This window comes from Taudactylus pleione, unplaced genomic scaffold (genome assembly GCF_031769625.1).
Source record: "Taudactylus pleione unplaced genomic scaffold, aTauple2 ptg000487l, whole genome shotgun sequence".
In the NCBI taxonomy this organism is placed as follows: Eukaryota; Metazoa; Chordata; class Amphibia; order Anura; family Myobatrachidae; genus Taudactylus; species Taudactylus pleione.
Genome location: NW_028284889.1, coordinates 1,017,877 through 1,041,122, shown reverse-complemented (window position 1 = coordinate 1,041,122; position 23,246 = coordinate 1,017,877). Strand labels below are relative to the sequence as shown.

Genomic DNA, 23,246 nt, shown 5'->3' with positions numbered 1-23,246 from the left:
CTTATTAAAAAGTATACTACCATATTTTATGATCATTTACCACTGAGGGCACTGTTGTAATAGATATTACGGTTGAGATTTAAATTTGGACTAAAGCTGTTGGGGTTCACTGAGCACATTGGTTGCTGTTCATTTTTTTGTTTTACACCCTTCACATTAATAAGTTGTATGTGTAAGTGTGTGTGAATGAAACAAAACATTCCAAGCAATGCATGTGTGTTGACTTACACGGTTATCAAAATTGTTTTACTTTGTAAAAAACTAAATCTACAGATGTCAGAAAAACTCAAATCTACAGATGTGTCCACATATATCTTACTTCCTTGCGCGCTCAACAGCCTTTCTAATCTGCCATGCCGTGGCGTAACTCTGTAGCGATAAGCATATTTTCGTGCAACTTTTTTTACCTTCAAAAAGGGCCGTATTTGCAAAATGATGTGAATAGGACATACTTACAGCTTCTGCGGCATGCATATGTTTTGTGTGCAACTGTGACACTGTAACAAAGCATTTTGCATGTTGCACACAGAATATAGGCATGCTGCATATCATTTAAATCAGCATAAGCTGCCTGTAATGTCTAACGCGGCTTGTAGTGCACGAAGGTAAGATGTATGTGGGCACATCTGTAGGTTCTGAACGACAACATATCTGAGGATATTGAATAGATGAAAGAATTACCAGTTCATGGACATTTGCATTAAAGGAATTCAATTAATTTATATTGCAACAGCACTAGTAGTTATCTGGAGAGTAAGATCCAGATAAATACAATTTCTTAGTGGTATTTTAAGACCCAGATTTACAAATAATATTGAAATAAATGATAAATGGAAAAAGGCAACGTGCCCTACTGGTACTGCCACCATGTTTCAAATGTGTTATTCGGGTTGTCACCTATAAAGAGATGTTATTCAACACTGGGAACATGCATTCCCCTCTTAAGAGTATGGACAATGAAACGGAGACATCTGTTAATCTGGAATGTGACAATATCTATTAGACTGAGAAGCTGCCAGGAAGATTTATGCACTACATGTACTCCAGTAGTCCTAGGAAAATACATATATGGTAGAAAAAGATAAGAAATTTGTCACCACAAAACAAAATTATCACCAAACTTATACACAAAATATATATGCATATTTTTATATATATATACATATGTTTGTGTAACTTTTTGAATGCCTTGTTTTAGTCAACTGAATCAATGCTAGAAGGTGGCCCTGTTGAGAGAGTCTTGTGTACAAGATTCTGTCCCTCTGATAATGGAGGTTCCATGACGGGCTGGATCCCCAATTCTTTTCTATTTCTGATTACATGCATCTCTTCCGAAGATTCAACTAGATTTGTCTCTACCGAATCTCCATTTGCTGCATCATCATCTAGAACAGAAACCTGATCTTGAAGAACCTCAACTTTCTTGTTGAGCTCATTGCGTTCACTCTGGAGGGCCCTACAAAGTTTCTCCAACCGCTCCAACTTGACCTGCATCCCTTTATGGTCCTTATCCCTTACAGTTTTCTGAGAAGGAAAAATAAGCATTACATAATGTAGTAAGCAATTTGTATTATATTTGCAGGACAATTATTTTAACAAATGTGTTATAAAGTAAATCTACATCAGATTTGCATCAAATAGTGTCTAGGCAAAAAAATACCTCTGCTAAAGGATAGCCAGAGGAACTTTGACCTTTAATCCCCGAAGTTGTTTCAAACACATACATTTGTAGACTACTAGAAATGGAATTTTAATAAGTACGTTAAAACATTTCCTCCTTGAGTCCTTTGGGGACTTTGGAGATACTGGGTTCTGTGCCTCAGCTGGAGTCGGGTCACTTTAAATCTAGCACTAAGAGTCAAATCACCTCCTCCGATATGCCCTCGAAGCCTGCTAGGACATCATTTTACTCAAAGCCCCAAAGGAAATTCAACAGTAGCAATGGTTGAAACCAATAATATTAACAAAGAGAACAAGAGTGTAAAGGGCAGGTGGGTCTAAGTTAATGCAAGTATAACATTTCCATTTCTTTCCATGAATGGGGGACATTGGGGATGTCCCAGTGATGCCCCTACTGAAGGCTATGCTCAGACGCAATACACTGAACCTCATTATTCAACATTGGCATCTTTAGATACAAAACACAACCTAGAATTTTGTGAATGTGCATACTAAAAGACCATGCCTTTGTCTGCCACAGCTTCTCAGCCGAGCCCTGTGCTGCATTGCCCAGGAGTCATTCACTTATCTGGTAGAATGTCATGTTGTCAGGAACCCTGCTCCAATGTAATCCCGACAAATTATTGAAGACATCCGCCTATTGTAGCAATGGTCTGCAAGAATGCCGGACTATCCTTACGAACATAGGTCACAGAAGTTTGACAACGTCCAGAGCCCGCTTCTCACAATACCTTGATTTCCGTGTAGTTTGAAAACCATGCTGAGCTGGAAAAAAAATCTGGAGAACTTTCCCGTCTTCATGAATAGAGCAAGTATTCATTGAAAGCAAATAACAAGAGATATGGTAAGAACTTACCTTTGTTATCTCTGTTTCTACGAAGTCCATAGGGTCCACAGGGTTGACCTTGGGGATATAGCTGGATCAGGATTAGCTGGATCAGGATCCATGGGCACCACACAGTTAAGCTTTTAGCTCCCAGGATGCACTTGGGTCCTCCTCTATACCCCGAGCCACAGGCATCTCAGTTGGTAAGCAGCCTAGGCCGGAGGAGAATATGGAACAGAGAGAAGGAAGACTGGAACACAAGAAACCATACTCACAGAAATGGGAGACGGAAAACCGGTGACCAGCCACACAGCCCATTTGAAGCCAGGTGCGTCAGGGCGGGCGCCCTGTGGACCCTATGGACGTCGTAGAAACAGATAACAAAGGTAAGTTCTTACCATATCTCTTGTTTTCTACTTCAGGGTCCATAGGGGGCCCACAGGGTTGACGTTGGGGATGTCCCAAAGCAGTTCAACTAAGGGCGGGGACGCTCCTGTGCTGAAAGGAGCACCCGGCGCCCAAAGGATGCATCCTGAGGGGCGAAGGTGTCAAACGCACAGAACCTCAAAAACGTTTGAACTGAAGACCAAGTGGCCGCCTTACACAGCTGAACAGCAGAAGCGCCACGTCTAGCAGCCCAAGAAGGACCCACAGAACGAGTGGATTGAGCCTTAACAGAGGCTGGCACAGGTAAACCCTCCTGTGCATAAGCCTCACAAATAACGGAACGAAGCCAACGGGCTAACGTTTGTTTGTTGGCAGGCCAACCCCTCTTGTGAAAACCAAAGAGGATAAACAAGGAATCAGACTTCCTAACCGAAGCCGTCCGGTCCACATAGATTCTAAGCGCCCGGACCACATCTAAGGAAGTCTCACCAGCTGAAAGATCAGGTGACTGAAAAGCTGGCACAACAAGTTCCTGATTAATGTGGAACTTCGAGACCACTTTGGGCAAAAACTCAGGACGAGTGCGGAGCACCGCTCTGTCCTGGTGAAAAATCAGGAAAGGAGGGAGACAGGAAAGCGCCCCCAATTCAGACACCCTCCTGGCAGAAGCAATTGCCAGGAGAAAAACGGTCTTAAATGTCAGCCACCGCCAAGTCCCAAGGAGCCACAGGAGGTACAAAGGGAGGCTGGATCCTGAGAACACCTTGGAAAAAGGTGTGAAAATCCGGCAGTATTGCAATCCGCCGTTGAAACCACACGGACAAGGCGGACACATGAACCTTCAGAGATGCAAGGAGTAAGCCGAGGTCCAATCCTGATTGAAGAAATTCCAAGATCCTAGAAACTCGGAACACCTGAGGATCATAATGTCTGGACTCACACCACTGAAAGTAAGTGTGCCACACCCTGTGATAAACCCGTGCAGAAGCAGGCTTGCGTGCCCTGAGCATGGTACCAATAACCGAACTGGAGAAGCCCCGAGACCTCAAGACGGCTGTCTCAAGAGCCACGCCGTCAAAGACAGCTGACCCAGATCCGGGTAAAGGTAGGGCCCTTGAGACAACAGGTCCCGACACTGAGGAAGAAGGTACGGCGCGTCGATGGAGAGGCTCCCGAGATCGGAGTACCGAGGCCGTCTGGGCCACGCCGGAGCCACCAGCACGAGCATGCCGCCGTCCTGCTTGAATTTCCGCAGAACCTGAGGAAGTAGGGATATCGGAGGAAACAGATACGCCAGGTGAAACGTCCATTTCACCGACAGCGCGTCCACCAGACTTGCGCCTGCGTCTCTTGTCCTTGACCCATAAACGGGCAACTTGTGATTGTGACGGGAGGCCATCAAGTCCAGCTCCGGCAGTCCCCACTTGTCCACGAGTAGCTGAAACACCTCTGGGTGAAGCGACCATTCCCCGGGATGCACGTCGTGACGGCTGAGGAAGTCCGCTTCCCAATTGAGGACTCCGGGGATGAAGACCGCCGAGATCGCTGGAATGTGACACTCCGCCCAAGTCAGGATGCGAGACACCTCCGACATCGCTGCCCGACTGCGAATTCCTCCTTGGTGGTTGATATACGCCACCGTGGTGGCGTTGTCGGACTGCACCTGTACCGCCCTTCTGTGAAGAACGGGACCGGACGACTGCAGGGCCCTGTATACTGCCCGCAGTTCCAGGATGTTGATGGGGAGAAGTGCTTCCTCCGCAGACCAACGACCCTGGAGAGACAATGAGCCGGTCATTACCCCCCAACCCCGGAGACTGGCATCCGTTGTGAGCAGGACCCAGTCCGGGATCCAAAAGGGGCGCCACTCGACCAGATGAGCTGTCTGAAGCCACCAAGCCAAAGAGTGCCGAACCTCCGGAGACAACACCAGCACCTCAGAGCGGATCCGGTGAGGTAACCCGTTCCATTCCGATAGAATCAGCCCCTGCAGGGGCCGGGAACGGAACTGGGCAAATTCCACCATGTCGAATGTCGACACCATGGACCCCAGAACTCTCATAGCCGAATGGACTGACAGGCGGCGACTGCTCAGGCAACTGCGTATCCGCAGCTGTAGGGAGGCGAACTTCTCCGGAGTCAGGAAAATCCTTTGCTGACGCGAATCCAGCAGGGCTCCCAAATGAACCATCCGCTGTGATGGACTCAGGGAGGACTTTTTCCAATTTATCAACCACCCGTGTGCTTGCAGGCAAGCGATCGTCAGGTGGAGATGTTGAAGCAGTACCTCCAGGGAGCTCACCAGCAGCAGGAGGTCGTCCAGACACGGCAGCAGCCGTACATTCTGGTTCCGAAGATGTGCGGCCATGACCGCCATAATCTTCGTGAACACCCTCGGTGCAGTGGAGAGACCAAAGGGTAGCGCTCGGAACTGATAGTGGTGTTGAAGGATAGCGAACCTCAGATACCGCTGGTGCGAAGGTGCTATCGGAACATGGAGGTACGCGTCCTGGATATCCAGGGACACCATGTAATCCCCCGGTTCCATCGCCAGAATGATGGAACGTAACGTTTCCATCCTGAACTTGGGAACTCTGAGGAATTTGTTCAGAGACTTCAAGTTGAGGATAGGGCGATGAGAACTATTGGGTTTCTGCACCAGAAACAGAGACGAATAATACCCCGTCCCTCGTTGTGATTGAGGAACGGGAACAATGACCCCTGCTTTCAGCAAGGACTCTATAGCCTCCTGAATCTGTAACGCCTTGGGGTCTTGTCCTGAGAAGGACTGGTGCAGAAAAACTGGTGGGGTGGTCTGTGCCGAAAAGACAGGGCGTACCCCTGGGAGACCACTTCTCGAACCCAGGCATCCGTGGTGGTATTGTGCCAGCACTGGGCAAATAGAAGAAGTCAGCCTCCCACTCTGAGGTCCCCCAGAGGGAGGCCCGTCCCATCAGGCCGCAGGTTTATCTTCCTGCTTGGAAGAAGGGCGCCGAGCACTCCAGGCTTGCTTCTTGGGTTTAGAGGCAGTCTTACTCGCAGACTGTCTTGGGAAGGACTTACCTTTTGCCTTACCCTGAACCCAAAAGGAATGAAAAGCCGAACTCCGAACCTTAGCAGGCAGTGCCGCCGAAGGGAGGAAAGCCGACTTGGACAAAATAGTGGATACCCTGGCTAAATCCAAGTCCGGACCAAATAGTAATTCCCCATTGAAAGGTAAGGCCTCCAGGCCTTTCTGAATCAGAGTCCGCTCTCCAGGACCGCAACCATAAGGATCGGCGGGCAGACACCGCTGCAGCCGATACCCGCGAAGTCAGCAGACTAGCATCTAAAGAACCTTCCCCAATGTAAGAAGCAGCGTCCCTCATCTGTCCCAACAACGCCCTCTGGACATCCGGAGCGTCGTCCGGGAAGGTATCTTCCAATGCATTGGCCCACCCCTCAATGGCCTTGGCCACCCAGGAGATGGCCATGGACGGTCGGGCCACTGCCCCGGAGAGGGAGTAAATAGACTTTAAGCAAGTCTCAACTTTCCTGTCTGTGGGATCCTTCAGTGAGGATATCGACGGTAATGGTAAGGTAGCGCCCCGAGTTAAACGGGTGACATGGGAATCCACCGCCGGTGGAGTTTCCCATTTTTTACAATGTGCCTCAGGGAAGGGATAATTAGAAGCCAACCGCTTCTGAGGAAGGAATCTCTTACTGGGCGCCTGCCAAGCTACTGCCATATGATCAGTCAACTGATCAGACAGGGGAAACACTGCAGAAGCCACCTTAGTTTTTTTTAAACTAGGAAACTTCGACTTAGGAACTGTTGCCTCATCCTCTAGAAGAATGGCTCGCACCGCCCTAACCAGTGCTCGCACATTAATGGACGACTTGGTATCCATTTCCTGGACCGAGGCGTCCGAGTCAGTGTCATCAGGGACCTCCCCATCATCTGAGGAACCCTCTGAGTCCGATACCTGAGCCGCCCGCGCCATGAGTGCGCGTTTTGAAACCCTAGAAGGCATGTCAGTCTGCAACATTGACTGAAAGGCCGAGGATGCGGCCGCCAAATTTTGCACGGAGTTGGAGGGCACATCCACCCAGGGTGGAGGAGTCGCCATAGGGGCCTGAAAAGGTACCACAGGCTGCTGCGGCACAGGGGAAGCCTGTATATACATAGGCAACCCCGCATATGGACCCACAGACAGACCCAGGAGGACTCCGCAATAACTGCGGGACACCCGGGGAATGGGGGATGGTCGGCTGGGGTAACGCCCTAGTAGGGAGAGCAGTCGGGACCGACAGACGGTCCGCAATAGACACCAGCACTTGAAAAAACATCGCCCACGGTGGTTCCTGCGTCAGAGAAGGTCTGGATGGGCCAGGAGCCACCTGGCACAGACTACACAGGCCATCCTGTGACAAATCCTCCCTATCCACTCCTGCAGAACAGCGTCCGCAGGAGGCCAACACCAGAGCCACTGAGCGCTCAACCTCCTCGTCATGGCATTCCGCGCGCCGCCGCTAGCCAGCGACGCGCGGCTTACCTGAATCCCCGGCGACTCCGGCAGCAGTCCTGGGAGGTAGACAGAGTCCGGCTAGTACGGACTCTGTCCTTCCGCCGCGATCCCCAGATCAGTACTGGCGTCGCGCCGCCAGTCGGGGATCAGAGCGGCAGCGTGGGCGTCTGTATAGACAGCCCTTCGCTGCCGTCTGTAGTAAAAAGAGATTAAAATAAATAAAATCTAGCCTAAAATAAAAAGCTTCTGGGGGCTGCTCCTGCAGCCCCCCCTGCACGGTGACCGACTCCGGCCGGGCACAAACTTACACTGAGGTGCCTGTGGCTCGGGGGCGGGGTATAGAGGAGGACCCAAGTGCATCCTGGGAGCTAAAAATCTTAACTGTGTGGTGCCCATGGATCCTGATCCAGCTAATCCTGATCCAGCTATATCCCCAAGGTCAACCCTGTGGACCCCTATGGACCCTGAAGTAGAAAGAGCCAAGTCTCAAGCCATCAGACACAACTGCGGTCATGCAAAAAAAAAAAAATTAACCTCTGTCTGTTTCCTAGACCTTGTAATGAAAAGAACCTAACCTTTACCAAGAACGCCCTCTGCTGCTGAACAGCAACGTCGGGAACAAAAAAATCTGTTGGGACGGTACTAAATTGGATATCCAGGTGATTATCATCCATCCATGAGAGTCTAATTGTCTGCAACAAGGTCGGATATCCCACCATGATCAGGAGATTGTACAGAAAGTGAAGAGTTGAGTTAAAGGCAACAGAGGAAGCGTGACGAGCTGCCTAAGCTTGATAACGGATAGAAGTCAACCAGTGTGGTTCAGGTATTTTAGGTCAACACCTGCAGGTGAGCAGTACGCTGGCCATCTGATTCACACACTGTGAATAAGTGTCAAAACTTAACTCGTCACAGGCAATCTACATCAGTGAAGGGCTGCAGGCGGCGCTCTAAGTCATCACTTGCAGTGCACACAGATAAGCTGCAATTTGCAACTGCAGACAAACTCCACTATAAAATGACTTACCTTGTCACCACACTTTACTAGTGCCAGATTCTGCTGCCCTGCATGGTATACCTGGTCACTACCTAACAGCAGCAGTGCCTCTGCGGAAGAGGGTGGTGATGGCAGCAGTACCTCCTCAGGTCAGAGTCACTTGAGATCACAATATTGCGTATGCACACACAGTTCAACTACGATAGCAAGCTAATCTACTGCGATCACAATGCAAACTCAGCAAAACATAAGAATGTCCACTTCACCTTACACACATCCTTAATGTTTAGCAGATTAGCGAAACCATCGGTACAATCTAGTACCATCACAGCCTCACGTACGCTATGAGACCTCACACTGTGTATTGCATCGCAGTGGCTAATTTATGCACTGGTATGCCTGCGTTTCCCCAACCTTCACCACCCACAAACTGTGCTTCCTGTCAATCACTCTGTGAGGGCGCATGTGCAGCCTCTGCGATCGCAGTCTTGATCGCAATAGCTAGCTCACGGACTGAGATGCACACGCAGAACGCAACAATCATCCAGTAGCGTGCATATTAGCAGCTGTGATCCTTCCTGAATCAGGCCCCCAGTCCGCTATGAAGTTGGCAGTCACTCCAGCACAGCAATATAATTGGGGGGGGGGGGGGGGGTTGGGGGAGAGACAAATAGTAAATCTGCCAGGGGCTAACAAAACTACAGCCCAACTCAGACAGGTACTTGAAACAATTGAGGTATCCCCGCAGACTGAGGGGGGAGGAGACTTTCAGTGCTAGATTTAAAGTGCTCAGACTCCAATTAAGCCCCTCTGTGGCCCAGTATCTCCAACGTCACCCAAAAGATGAAAGATTAAAACTTTGAAACCTTATTTTTCATGTCATGCCATGCCATATAGACAATTGCAACCACAGAAGCCTGTAATAAAATAAAGGAAGCTTTTTCCAATAGACCTGTACTTGAACACACAAGAAACCAGGAAAGAAGTGGTTTCCTAGCTTAATGGTGTGTAGGCAAAGCCTGAAAGCAGTCACCTGCTGCCAACACAACTTTCATTGGTTCATGAATATATTGATCTTTTGGTGAAGTCTACAAGTCACAGTTTAAATAAGTGATCTAAAATCAGAATTCATCCAAGATACATTTATGAAGCAGCTTGACAAACTGCCAGGACCACTGCCCAAAGTCTCCCGTACGCTCATCAGCTCACCTCTTCAGCCATCTGTAGTAAAGCTTTATTATTATTTTCCCACTTGGTACGCCAGACAACTGTTTCTTTTTCTAGCTTCTTTATTTTCTTGGTCATCTAGGGCAAAAATGTATTGAATGATTAATTAGCTCTGCTAACATTTACCACCTTCCCATGGGGGCAATTCAATTCACCACGATGCTTACTCTGACGAGAAGCAGTTAACTCCAGCTGAATTGGATCGGTCCCATGTGCATTGTAGCACTTGCATATCAACTGCAAGTATAAATTAGTAATCTGTAAGTGTCCTTTGAAACAATGTGGCAATAGTTGGCATTCTTGGCACCTAACGGTACTGAACAGGGGTAACCACCCACAGCCTATACGAGCGTGCAGTTTGATGGCCGCGATGGTCTTGACCATCGCGACCATTGCCACTGCGAGCCGGAGCCTGCGGTTGAGTTTTTCAACCGCAAGGCCAGGAGTGATTTTGGCTCTATCAGAGCCAAAATCACTCCCAATGACATCACTAGTGATGTCAGTGGGCCGGCTTCTGACGGTAGGCGTTCCCTTGGGAACGCCCCCGTCAGGGAGGCACGCCCACCAAAGGGGGCGTGCTGTCAATCAACATCGACAGCACGCCCCCTTTGATCAGACACAACGAGCGAAGGAAAGTCCTTCGCTTGTCGTGTCTGGCGCATGCGCACGACGGAGCTCCCGCCGTCGTGCGCATGCGCAGTGCACAACATCGACCCACTTGCGAGCGGACAGCCGCTTGCGAGTGGGTCTGAATCAGGCCCATAGTCTTCTAGAATGCCAACAAATATATTCATATAATAAAGTTAAACTCCAAAACCAGTGTCCACAAAATATAACCATTTATCATATTGTATTATTAAAAAGTAACTCCACCCAAAGCTATAAAATTAAATAGTGAGTATTACCACCTACCTGGGGTCTGGTGTTCTTCATGATATAGTGGGTACTCCTAGATATTCCACTGTGTTCATATGCTCCTTGCTAATGCTAAGGCTGGCTTCTCCATAGAGAAAACACCTTGTTGATTGACAAAATACTGCTGGCAGAAGCAAGGATGGCATCACTGAATGTAAGCAGATATCGATGAACCTGCCAGAGCAGATGGAAGACTGGACCCCAGGTAAATAATATACTGGACTACCGTAACTTAATGCAAATTCATGTAACTTATGATCATTCAATTAAGCCTGAATTTTCAGTTTTGGTTGTAGTTATACAACATGTTGTCAAATACAATAAAATATATAAAACCAAAAAGAAAAGGAAAACCAAAAAGAAAAGGAACACAAAAACCACACTAACCTTCTCCATTTCTTGACGAAAAGTTGTAAAAAGCTCATTGCTTTTTGCCATTGTTGTCTGAAATTCCTCAAACTTATCCATATACAGAGACAGCTGAAATACAATAGTTTAGTGAACAAAAATATTAACGCTAATGCTTTTAATTATACAGGGCTAATCCAGAAAGTAAAAGACAGTTTGCGCATTCCGTTGCGCAGGTCATCCACCCTCCCCAATTCATGGTCAGACAGTCTCCCAAACCTATTTTCTAAGTGCTCTGTGAGTGGCATGTTATGGTTGTTTTTGGAGGTGATGTACGTTTTTAAAATGAACCCTACATAATCCTACAACTGAAGTTTGGGATGTTATTAGTTTCTTCAAGTGAGACCTGATGAAATATATGTGATGTGAGAAAGTAGTGAGAAATAGTCAATAATGAACAAATGTGCATAACCAAGATCGACCTGGACGCCCATCACTTGTCAATTTTGGGCTGTGGGTTTTCGAATATCCACCCTATAGTCCGGGCCTTGCTCCAAACTATTTTCACTACGCTCAAAGAGTTCCTGGATGAAAAAAGTTTTGGAAGTGAAGAGGAGTTGAAGCTCGCAGAGTATAAAATGGGATTCCTAAGCTCGTGGAGATATGATAAATGCTACCCCATTAAACATATCACGCAGAGAAATCACCCCCTGGGTTGCCCATGTGTCAAATTTCAAAATCGGGGATCAAAACAGCTATGCTATTGATAGTGAGATTAGTAGTAGGAAGGTGAAAATCAGAGTTATGGTATAACATACCTTACATAACTCCTTTTCTTCAAGGTCCATAGGGTCCACAGAATCTACCTTGGGGGTATGTAGTGGAAACTATCCATTGCAGCACCAAACAGCTTACACCTTTGAAGCTCCCAGCATGCACTGGTCCGCCTCCCTATATACGCCGCCCTCAGCCACAGTCATTCAGTTTGTAAACAAGCCTAACGACAAGAGACGGAAAGTGGGGAAGGAAGTACATCGCACACCAGAAACACTCAACATACAAAGAGGGAATCAGTGATACGAAAAAAAGCAGAAGAACAGATCCTAACTGAGGCCAGGTGAGTCAGGGAGGGTGCTCTGTGGACCTCGAAGAAAAGGAGTTATTCTAAGGTATGTTCTACCATAACGGATTTTCTTCTTCAGGGTCCACAGAATCTACCTCGGGGACGTCCTAAAGCAGTTCCCTTAAGGGTGGAGACGCTCCTGTACAGAGAGGAGAATCTGCCGCCCAAAGGAAGCACCCTGGAAGGCAAAAGTATCAAATGTATAGAATTTGATAAAAGTATTGATGGAAGACCAAGTGGCTGCCTTGCATAGCTGTTCACCCGAGGCGCCATGCCTAACCGCCCACGATGGTCCCACAGACAGTAGAATGTGCTGTCGCCTTGTTTGAGACAGGGAGACCAGCCTGTGTATAGACCTGAGAAATAGTCGTATGCAGCCAGCGACCCAAAGTCTGCTTGCTTGCTGGCCAGCCTCGTTTGTGAAACCCATATAACACAAAACAAGAGATATGGTAAGAACTTACCTTTGTTATCTCTGTTTCTACGAAGTCCATAGGGTCCACAGGGTTGACCTTGGGGTATAGCTGGATCTGGATCCACGAAGTTAAAGCTTTGCTGCTCCCAGGATGCACTTGGGTCCGTCCTCCTCTATACCCCGCCCCCGGCCACAGGCACCTCAGTTGGTAAGCAGCTAAGGCCGGAGCAGGAGACTAAACAGAGAGAAGGAAGACTGGAACACACAAGAAACCATACTCACAGAAATGGGAGACGGAAAACCGGTGACCAGCCACACAGCCCATTTGAAGCAAGGTGCGTCAGGGCGGGCGCCCTGTGGACCCTATGGACTTCGTAGAAACAGAGATAACAAAGGTAAGTTCTTACCATCTCTCTTGTTTTCTACTTCAGGGTCCATAGGGGGTCTACAGGGTTGACCTTGGGGATGTCCCAAAGCAGTTCAACTAAGGGCGGGGACGCTCCTGTGCTGAAAGGAGTACCCGGCGCCCAAAGGATGCATCCTGAGAGGCGAAGGTGTCAAACGCATAAAACCTCAAAAACGTTTGAATTGAAGACCAAGTGGCCGCCTTACACAGCTGAACAGCGGAGGCGCCACGTCTAGCAGCCCAAGAGGGACCCACAGAACGAGTGGAATGAGCCTTAACAGAGGCTGGCACAGGTAAACCCTCCTGTGCATAAGCCTCACAAATAACGGAACGAAGCCAATGGGCTAACGTTTGCTTGTTGGCAGGCCAACCCCTCTTGTGAAAACCGAAGAGGACAAACAAAGAATCCGACTTCCTAACCGAAGCCGTCCGATCCACATAGATTCTAAGTGCCCGGACTACATCTAAGGAAGCCTCACCAGCTGAAAGATCAGGTGACTGAAAAGCTGGCACAACAAGTTCCTGATTAATGTGGAACTTTGAGATCACTTTGGGCAAAAACTCAGGACGAGTGCGGAGCACCGCTCTGTCCTGATGAAAAAACAGAAAAGGGGGGCGACAGGAAAGCGCCCCCATCTCTGACACCCACCCTCCTGGCAGAAGCAATTGCTAGGAGAAAAACGGTCTTGAACGTCAGCCACTTGAGGTCCACCGACTCAAGAGGCTCAAAAGGAGGACCCTGCAAGACCCGTAGCACCACCGCCAAGTCCCAAGGAGCCACAGGAGGCACAAAGGGAGGCTGGATCCTGAGAACACCCTGGAAAAAGGTGTGAACATCCGATAGTGTAGCAATCCGTCGCTGAAACCACACGGACAAAGCAGACACATGAACGTGTCAGGCGTAAGCAGAGGTCGAAAACCTGATTGAAGGAACTCCAAGATTCTGGAAACCCGGAACACCTGAGGATCATAGTTTCTGGATTCACACCACTGAAAGTAAGTGCGCCACACCCTGTGGTAAATCCGTGCGGAGGCAGGCTTGCGTGCCCTAAGCATGGTACCAATGACCGAACTGGAGAAACCCCGAGACCTCAAGACGGCTGTCTCAAGAGCCACGCCGTCAAAGACAGCCGACACAGATCCGGGTAAAGGCAGGGCCCTTGAGACAACAGGTCCCGACGCTGAGGAAGAAGGTACGGAGCGTCGATGGAGAGACACCTCAGATCGGAGTACCAAGGACGTCTGGGCCACGCCGGAGCAACCAGCACGAGCGTGCCGCCGTCCTGCTTGAATTTCCGCAGAACCCGAGGAAGTAAGGATATCGGAGGAAACAGATACGCCAGGTGAAACGTCCATTTCACCGACAGCGCGTCTACCAGACTGGCGCCTGCGTCTCTTGTCCTTGACCCGTAAAAGGGCAACTTGTGATTGTGACGGGAGGCCATCAAGTCCAGCTCCGGCAGCCCCCACCTGTCCACGAGTAGCTGAAACACCTCTGGGTGAAGCGACCATTCCCCGGGATGCACGTCGTGACGGCTGAGGAAGTCCGCCTCCCAATTGAGGACTCCGGGAATGAAGACTGCCGAGATCGCTGGAATGTGACACTCCGCCCAAGCAAGGATGCGAGACACCTCCGACATCGCTGCCCGACTGCGAGTTCCTCCTTGGTGGTTGATATAAGTCACCGTGGTGGCGTTGTTGGACTGCACCTGAACCACCCTTTCGTGAAGAGCGGGACCGGACGACTGCAGGGCCCGATAAACTGCCCGCAGTTCCAGAATGTTGATGGAAAGAAGAGCTTCTTCCGCAGACCAACGACCCTGAAGTGACAACGAGCCGGTCACTGCCCCCCAGCCCCGAAGACTGGCATCCGTCGTGAGCAGGACCCAGTCCGGGATCCAAAGGGGCGCCACTCGACCAGATGAGCTGTCTGAAGCCGCCAAGCCAAAGACTGCCGAACCTCCGGGGACAACACCAGCAACTGAGAGCGGATCCGGTGAGGTAACCCGTTCCATTCCGATAGAATCAGCCCCTGCAGGGGCCGGGAATGGAACTAGGCAAATTCCACCATGTCGAATGTTGACACCATGGAGCCCAAAACCCTCATAGCCGAATGGACCGACAAGCAGCAACTGCTCAGGCAACTGTGTATCCTCAGCTGCAGGGAGGAGACCTTCTCCGGGGTCAGGAAGATCCTTTGCTGACGAGAATCCAGCAGGGCTCCCAAATGAACCATCCGCTGAGATGGAATCAGGGAGGACTTTTTCCAATTTATCAGCCACCCGTGTGCTTGCAGGCAAGCGACCGTCAAGTGGAGATGTTGAAGCAGTACCTCCGGGGAACTCGCCAGCAACAGGAGGTCGTCCAGATACGGTAGTAGCCGTACATTCTGGTTCCGAAGATGTGCGACCATGACCGCCATAATCTTCGTGAACACCCTCGGTGCCGTGGACAGACCAAAGGGTAGCGCCCGGAACTGGTAACGGTGTTGAAGGATAGCGAACCTCAGATACCGCTGGTGCGAAGGTGCTATCGGAACATGGAGGTAGGCGTCCTGGATATCCAGGGACACCATGTAATCCCCCGGTTCCATCGCCAGAATGATGGAACGTAACGTTTCCATCCTGAACTTGGGAACTCTGAGGAATTTGTTCAGAGACTTCAAGTTGAGGATAGGGCGATGAGAACCATTGGGTTTCCGCACCAGAAACAGAGAAGAATAGTACCCCGTCCCTCGTTGTAATTGAGGAACGGGAACAATGACCCCTGCTGTCAGCAAGGACTCTATAGCTTCCTGAATCTGTAACGCCTTGGGGTCGTATTCGGAGAAGGACTCGTGCAGAAAAACTGGTGGGGTGGTCTGTGCCGAAAAGACAGGGCGTACCCCTGGGAGACCACTTCTCGAACCCAGGCATCCGTGGTGGTATTGTGCCAGCACTGGGCAAATAGAAGAAGTCGGCCTCCCACTCTGGGGTCCCCCAGAGGGAGGCCCGTCCCATCAGGCAGAAGGTTTATCTTCCTGTTTGGAAGGAGGACGCCTGGCACTCCAGGCCTGCTTCTTGGGCTTAGAAGCGGCCTTGGACGTTGACTGCCTCGGGAAGGACTGACCTTTGGCCTTGCCCTGAACCCGAAAGGACCGAAAGGCAGAGCTCCGTACCTTGGTAGGTGCAGAAGCCGAAGGGAGAAAGGCTGACTTGGACAAAATTGTAGACACTCTGGCTAAGTCTAAGTCTGGACCAAAAAGCAACTCCCCATTAAAAGGTAAGGCCTCCAGTCCCTTCTTTGAATCAGCGTCAGCTCTCCAAGATCTCAGCCACAAGGACCAACGTGCCGACACCGCTGCAGCCGACACCCGAGAGGTCAGCAGGCTTGCATCTAACGATGCTTCTCCAATGTAGGAAGCCGCATCCCTCATTTGGCCTATCAACACTCTCTGGATCTCCGGAGAATCCTCCGGAAAGGTATCCTCCAAAGCATTGGCCCAGCTCGCGATGGCCTTAGCCACCCAAGAGATGGCCATGGACGGACAGGCCACTGCCCCCGAGAGAGAGTAGATAGACTTTAAACAAGTCTCCACTTTCCTGTCCGTGGGATCTTTCAGGGAGGAGATCGACGGCAAAGGCAGAGTAGCGCTTTTAATCAAGCGGGTAACGTGGGAATCCACCGCAGGCGGAGTTTCCCACTTCCTGCAATGAGCCTCCGGAAACGGATAGTTCGAAGCCAACCGAACCTCTTGCTGGGCAACTGCCAGGCCCCTGCCATATGATCCGTTAACTGGTCAGACAGGGGAAAAACCGTCTAAGTCACCTTGGCCTTTTTAAAGTTAGGGTACTTCGACCTGGGAGCCGGCACATCCTCCTCAATATGAAGGATGGCCCACACCGCCCTAACCAACGCCGGCACATTGATGGAGGACTTAGCCTCCACCTCCTGGGCCCCGGCATCCGAGTCAGAGTCTTCATGGATCTCCCCGTCATCCAAAGACACGTCCGTTTCCGTGAACGGAGTCGCCAGTGAAGCCGGAAAGGGTCGCTTGGATGCCCGTGGGGGCAAATCACTGTGCAACATAGATTGAAAGGCCGATGACGAAGCCGCCAGGCTCTGAACGGAGCTGGAGAGAACGTCCACCCAAGGAGGGGGTGCCGCCTGAGGATACCCCTGAAAAGGTACCATCGACTGATGCGGCACCGTAGGGGATTGCACGTATACAGGCAAACCCGCATAAGGACCCACAGTCTGAGACCCGGGAGGAGACTGCACCAGACATGTCACACCCGGGGAACGGGGGATGGTAGGCTGGGGCAACGCCCTAGAAGGGGCCGCAGCCGGGACCGCAAGCCGGTCCGCGATCGACGCCAGGACTTGCGTAAACATTGCCCACGGAGGATCCTGCGCCACCGGGGGTTTAGAGGGACCAGGTACCAGCTGGCACCGCCCGCACAGACAGTCTTGAGACAAATCTGCCCCGTCAACCCCTGCCGAACAGCGTCGGGAGGAAAACAGCACAGGAGCCTCGGAGCGCACATTCTCCTCATCAGACATGACACAAACCTTTTCGCAATAAAAGCGTATCACCGAAACGAGGTAAGGCGTATAACACCCACGCACTCCCAAGTATGCAACCCAAACAGCCCACAATATGGTACTGAGGAGCACACCGCAGTATGTGACGGACCTCACAAATACGTAGATTTATATAAGCGAGGTTACACAGAAAGAACACCCCTCCCCCACGCACCTGCGGGCCGTAGGAGAAGGAAAGGGATAGGTAAAAAGCTGACAGTAAGTAGAAATAAGCACAGACAGCAGCACTAGCAAAAAGTCACATACCATGCAGAGATAGTACTCACTGCACCTTCCGCTACAATCAACCTCCCAGATTCAGTGTCTGGGAGGGCTATAGCGCTGCGAACACCGTCCTGATCAGGGGAGAGGTACGCAGGGGAACTGGTCCACTGTAAGCCTGCCTGGGAGCTCTGCGATGCTGCCTGAAGATGGCCGCCGGAGAGCACAGAGGAGGAGTGGCCAGGAGAGCACAGCCCAGCGACGCCAGCACGCTTGAGAGAAGGCGCGCTGGGCTGAGGGGAGGAGCGCTGAAGCAGGGAAGGCTGCCTCCCCTGCTAGTATGAAACCCCCAGGGAAGCCGGTTCCCCGCCGGTCTTACACCCTGGAGGTCAGCAGACACGCGGGGTATTCCACAGAGGGGGGAGCCCGCCGCCGGTCTGTCCCCAGAGACCGGCAGCTACAAGACTGCATAATCCTCGCGCACAGCGCGAAGCGCTGCACGCGGCTTACCTGGCCCCTTCAGTCCGGCAGCAGTCCTTGGGAGGTCCCGGAGCCACGCTAGTACTGACTCCGGGGTCCCGCTGCGATCCCCGGATCAGTACCGGCGTCGCAGCGCCAGCAGGGCTGGTGGAGCGGCAGCGTGGACGTCCAGATGGACAGTCCCTTGCTGCCGCTCTGAAGAGTAAAAAATAAATCTATCTTTTTTTTTATTTTTATTTAAATAAATAAATAAAGCTATGGGGCTGCTTATGCAGCCCCACTGCGCAGGGTGACCCGACTCCGGCCGGGCACCAACTAAAACTGAGGTGGCCTGTGGCCGGGGCTGGGTATAGAGGAGGACAGACCCAAGTGCATCCTGGGAGCAGCAAAGCTTTAACTGCGTGGTGCCCGTGGATCCAGATCCAGCTATACCTCAAGGTCAACCCTGTGGACCCCCTATGGACCCTGAAGTAGAAAGAGCGAATCTTATTTCCTGATGGAGCTGGTATCCACATAGATACGAAATGCTCGAACCACATCCAGGGAAGCTGTAGACAGGTGACTGAAGACTGAAAGGCTGGAACTACAATCTCCTCATTCATATGGAAACGGGAAACCACCTTTGGAAGGTAACCTGCCTTAGTATGGAGGAAAGTTTTGATGGAAAAATCAAATATGGAGAGCGACATGACAGACCTGCCAAATCAGAAATTCTACGAGCCGAGGCGATAGGAAAAAAAAAAAAAAAAAGTGTCTTCGCTGTCAACCATCTTACATCCACAGTATCCAAAGGGTGCAGTCTGCAATGCCCAGAGAACCAAAGTCAAATCCCACGGTGCCAATGGAGGGACAAATGGAGGTTGCAGCCAGAGAACCCCCTGCAAGAATGTTCTAATATCCGACAGCGAGGCAATTCTTTATTGGAACAAAACTGACAATGCAGAAACCTGAACTCTCAAGGTAGCCAGACGAAGACCCAAGTCTAATCCTGCCTGGAGAAAAGAAAGTATCCATGCAACCTTAAAAATCTAAGGGTCATATTTTCTGTGAGCACACCAAAAGAAAAAAAAATGAATGCCAAATTCTGTGATAGATGCGGGCGGAAGCAGGCTTCCTTGCACTCAGCGTCATCTGAATCACAGAGGCCGAAAAATCTTTGGCCTTGAGGACGGCAGACTCAACAGCCATGCCGTCATATCCAACAGAGGTAAATCCTAATATAAGCAGGGACCCTGCACTAGCAGATCCGGCTGTAAAGGCAGCGGAAGTGAACTGTCTATGGATAGAAAAGTCAGGTCGGAGAACCAATGCCTCTTGGGTCAGGCAGGGGCTATTAGTATTATCCTGGCACCTTCCTGCATGAACCTTCTGACGACCCTTGGGTAGAGGGAAATTGGAGGAAACAGGTATGCCAACCTGAAATCCCATCACCGCCAGAGCGTCCACGAAGGCGGCTGAGGGGTCCCTTTTTCTGGACCCGTACCTGGGGATTTTGTGATAGAGTCACGTCACAATGAGGTCTACGTCCGGTACTCTCCACTTGTCCACCAGGAGTTGAAAGACATCCAAATGAAGAGCCCATTCTATGGCATGTATGTCCTGGCGATTTAGGAAGTCCGCTTCCCAGTTGAGAACATCTGGGATGCATATTGCAGAGATTGCCGAAAGATGGCATTCAGCCCACAGCAGAATTGCCGCCCCTTCCTTCATGGCAACCAGACTTCGTCCGACTCTCTGATGTTTGAGGTAGGCCACTGCTGTCGCATTGTCGGACTGAATCTGGACAGGCCTGCCTTGTAGGAGGTCCTGGGCCAGTATGAGTGCACTGCACGAAGCTCCAAGATATTTATTGGTAGGAGACTTTCCTGAACTGTCCACCTTCCCTGAAAGGTGTGATGGCCTGTCACTGCTCCCCATCCTCGCATACTTGCATCTGTGGTGAGGAGTACCAAATCCGGGACCCATAACAGACGACCAATGTTTAAATGAGTCGTCTCCAGCCACAAAGCGAGGGAGAGCCGAACTTCTGGCGAGATGCGGATCTTCTGAGACTTTATCAGATGATACTGACCATCCCAATGAGCCAGAATCCAATTCTGCAGGGACCTGCAGTGTAACTGGGCATAAGCCACCATGTCAAATGTGGATACCATGGAGTCCAGCATCTGCATTGCCAAGTGCACTGATACTCTTTGCTTGCAGAGAAGACTGCGCACATGAGACTGTAGTGCCACAATCTTGTCCTATGGTAGAAGAATACTCTGTCAGAGAATCCAGCAGCACCCCCCCAAGTGCACCATCTGCTGGGTTGGAGAAAGAGGACATTTTTCCAATTTATTATCCAGCCGTGCTCTTGTAGGCAGACATTGTAACATCTCCTGAGATTGTGCTAATATCAGGAGGTCGTCCAAATATGGCAGAATCCTGACTCCTTGTCATCTGAGACGAGCAGTCATGACTGCCATTATCTTGGTAAATACCCGAGGAGCTGTGGCCAGCACAAAGGGCAGAGCCTGAAATTGGTAATGTTGCTGATCTACCGCCAATCTCAAAAGTCTTTGGTGGGATTGTGCAATCGGAACATGCAGATATGCATCCTGTATGTCCAGGGAGACCATGGAATCCCCAGGCTCCAACGCCAGCATAATTGACTGTAGGGTTTCTATACGAAATTTGGGCACATGGATGAACCTGTTGAGACTTCAGATTCAGGATAGGGTGATGTAACCCATTTGGTTTTTGAATGAAAAAAAACATTTGAATAATAACCCTTTCCCTGTTGCGTCACAGGAACTATGACTCCTGACTTCAGGAGGGCCGAAGCCATGACGGGTCAAGAGGAAGGTTTGTATCCACAAACCTCTGAGGGGATGCCTCAGGAACGTGATAGCATAACCCTGTGAAACCAGCTCTCGAGCCCAGACATCCGTAGTTGTTGGATACCAGGCCTGGGAGAACTGTAAAAGTCGGCCTACAACCGTGAGACCCCTCAGGGGGAGGCCCACCCCATCAGACAGTAGACTTACTATCTGGCTTGGAGGCAGGATGTTTGCTTGACCATGATTTCTTGGGCTGACGTGTCCTGCGGGCATGACTGTCTAGACTGTGAGCGAAAGGACAGAGATGCCGACTGCATAAATTTAGGGGTAGTCGCGGATGGCAATTCAGCAGACTTCGGTGTTGCCCGAGAAGTCATTATGTCATCCAGCTCTGGTCCAAACAGTACCTTCCCTGCAAAATGCAAAGATTCAAGAGCCTTCTTGGATCCTGCATCCGCCTTCCAGGTTTTTAGCCAAAAGGAATCTTCGGGTTGCAACCGAAGTTGCCGAGACCCTAGAAGCCAAAATACCTGCGTCAATGACAGCTTCCCCAGATCCACAGCTGCTTCTCGCATCTGATAGAGAAGAGACTGCTGTTCTCTGGTAGCATCAGGTATAGTACCTTCCAGAGCTGTCGTCCATTCTTCCATAGCCTTCGCTACCCAGGCTACAGCCATAGCTGCTCTGGTAATAGCTCCAGATAATGAAAAAATTGATTTCAAATGATTGAAAAGTTTTTTTTTTTGTTTTTTTATTTGTAACCCTCTTTTAAAGAGGGTGCTGCAGGAATGGGTAACGCAGCACTACTAATCAACCTTGTGACATGAGCGTCTATCGTTAGGGGAACTTCCCAAGTGCAAATGGGTATCGAGAGGTTATATTCCTTGTAGCATGTAAATGCTTTCCAGGTGTACTCCATGCCTCAGAAGCTCAGACTGAGGAAAATAATCCTTAGTCACCTTCTGACGCCTAAAGACCACCTTGGCTGTCGGCGGGACCTGCTCTTCCTCTATACTGAGAACAGATCTAACCGCTCTCACCAGAGATGGGACATCCACAAGAGACTGGTTGTTTTCTTCCCCTGAGAAAGACCCAGAACTCTGAGTATCAGAATCTGAAGAGAGTCCGGGTCGCCATGAGGCAGAGAAGTCAGCCCCTGCTATGCAGCCACGTCTATCTGGCTGCTGAGGAGCTATAGACGGTGGCATACTCTGACTAGGGTGAGCAGTAGAATCAACCCAACAGGGATTCATGGGGTGCATATACATAGAAGAATGCAACTGCTGTGAATACCCCATAGCCTGGGGAAATACCGCAGCCGAAGCCCGCACTTCTACCCGATACTACCCGTGTGGTTCTAGCGCTGGAGCTCTAGATGTACCGGCTTGAATAGGTAGCAGTTTACAACAGAGGCTACACAATCCGTCCTGGTTACCATCCTGCTCAGACATGCCTGCCAAACAAGACACATGATCTTAGTACTGGCATATCCTTCTCACCTACACCTTTAGACATGACAAAAAATATAAATGCAATGTGATCCCTTATCAATGAAAACCCCCACACCTTTCAGAGGGATGAGGAGAAACAGTGATAGGTATAACTGCCAGTTTTGAAAACAAAAAGGCAGTACAAATACAGCAGCTAGCATTGAAGTCACATACAATGCAAAAATACGCACAATTGCCATTTGCAAAATGGACTTTGAATCAACTGACCAGGATAGGATAGAGTGCTATATACCAGATCCAAGGGAGAGGTATACAGGGAAACAGACCAACGGCTACAGCAGTACACACAAACGTGATCTGCGAGCGTCCCACCACGAGGTGGTCAAATAGAGCAAACCATATGCTGGACTCCGTGCCGAAAGTTGCGTCTGGTTTGGGGGAGGAGCGGCCGGTGATGCCCCTTATCTTCCCTAATCTGCGATTTTGACGGCACGGGTACGCTGGCCTCATAGTATTAGACGCTAACTAGTGCTTCCATTACCCATCCCCGGCGACAGATAAGGACCCGGCCGCCTTAGTGAGGGGACACGTCACACGAGGCCTTCATCGGCACCCGATGAGTCTCCTACACCGGATGTTAGGAATGCCGCGCACTTACCTGTCATCTCCGTGCCAGAACTGCAGTCCGGACCTCAGCGCAGGGGCTAGCTAAGCCACACTAAGGCACGCAGAGATCCTCAGAGCATATAGAGTTACTGGTGTTTTCGGGCCGACAGAGGTAGTAGGAGTCGCAGTGCCTGCGGCTTTATCGGCACCCAGTACTGCTAAACTTGGTAGTTCAAACGCCGAAGTAAAATAAAAGCCTAGGACTGCCTAGGC

General features: G+C 50.2%; 1 protein-coding gene across 3 annotated transcripts in view; it reads right to left on the bottom strand.

Annotated features, from left to right (window-relative positions):
* Positions 1-1,132: 1,132 nt before the first annotated feature.
* TXLNG (taxilin gamma) overlaps positions 1,133-23,246 on the bottom strand; it is a 70,005-nt gene continuing 47,891 nt past the window's right edge. For all 3 annotated transcript variants that reach the window (XM_088449516.1, XM_088449517.1, XM_088449518.1), the window contains 3 exons: positions 10,928-11,020; positions 9,608-9,703; positions 1,133-1,524 (listed from right to left, as the gene is read on the bottom strand). In XM_088449516.1, the coding sequence (XP_088305642.1) occupies positions 1,195-1,524; positions 9,608-9,703; positions 10,928-11,020 (519 nt within the window). In that variant the 3' untranslated portion in view covers positions 1,133-1,194. The remainder of the gene's footprint in view (positions 1,525-9,607; positions 9,704-10,927; positions 11,021-23,246) is intronic.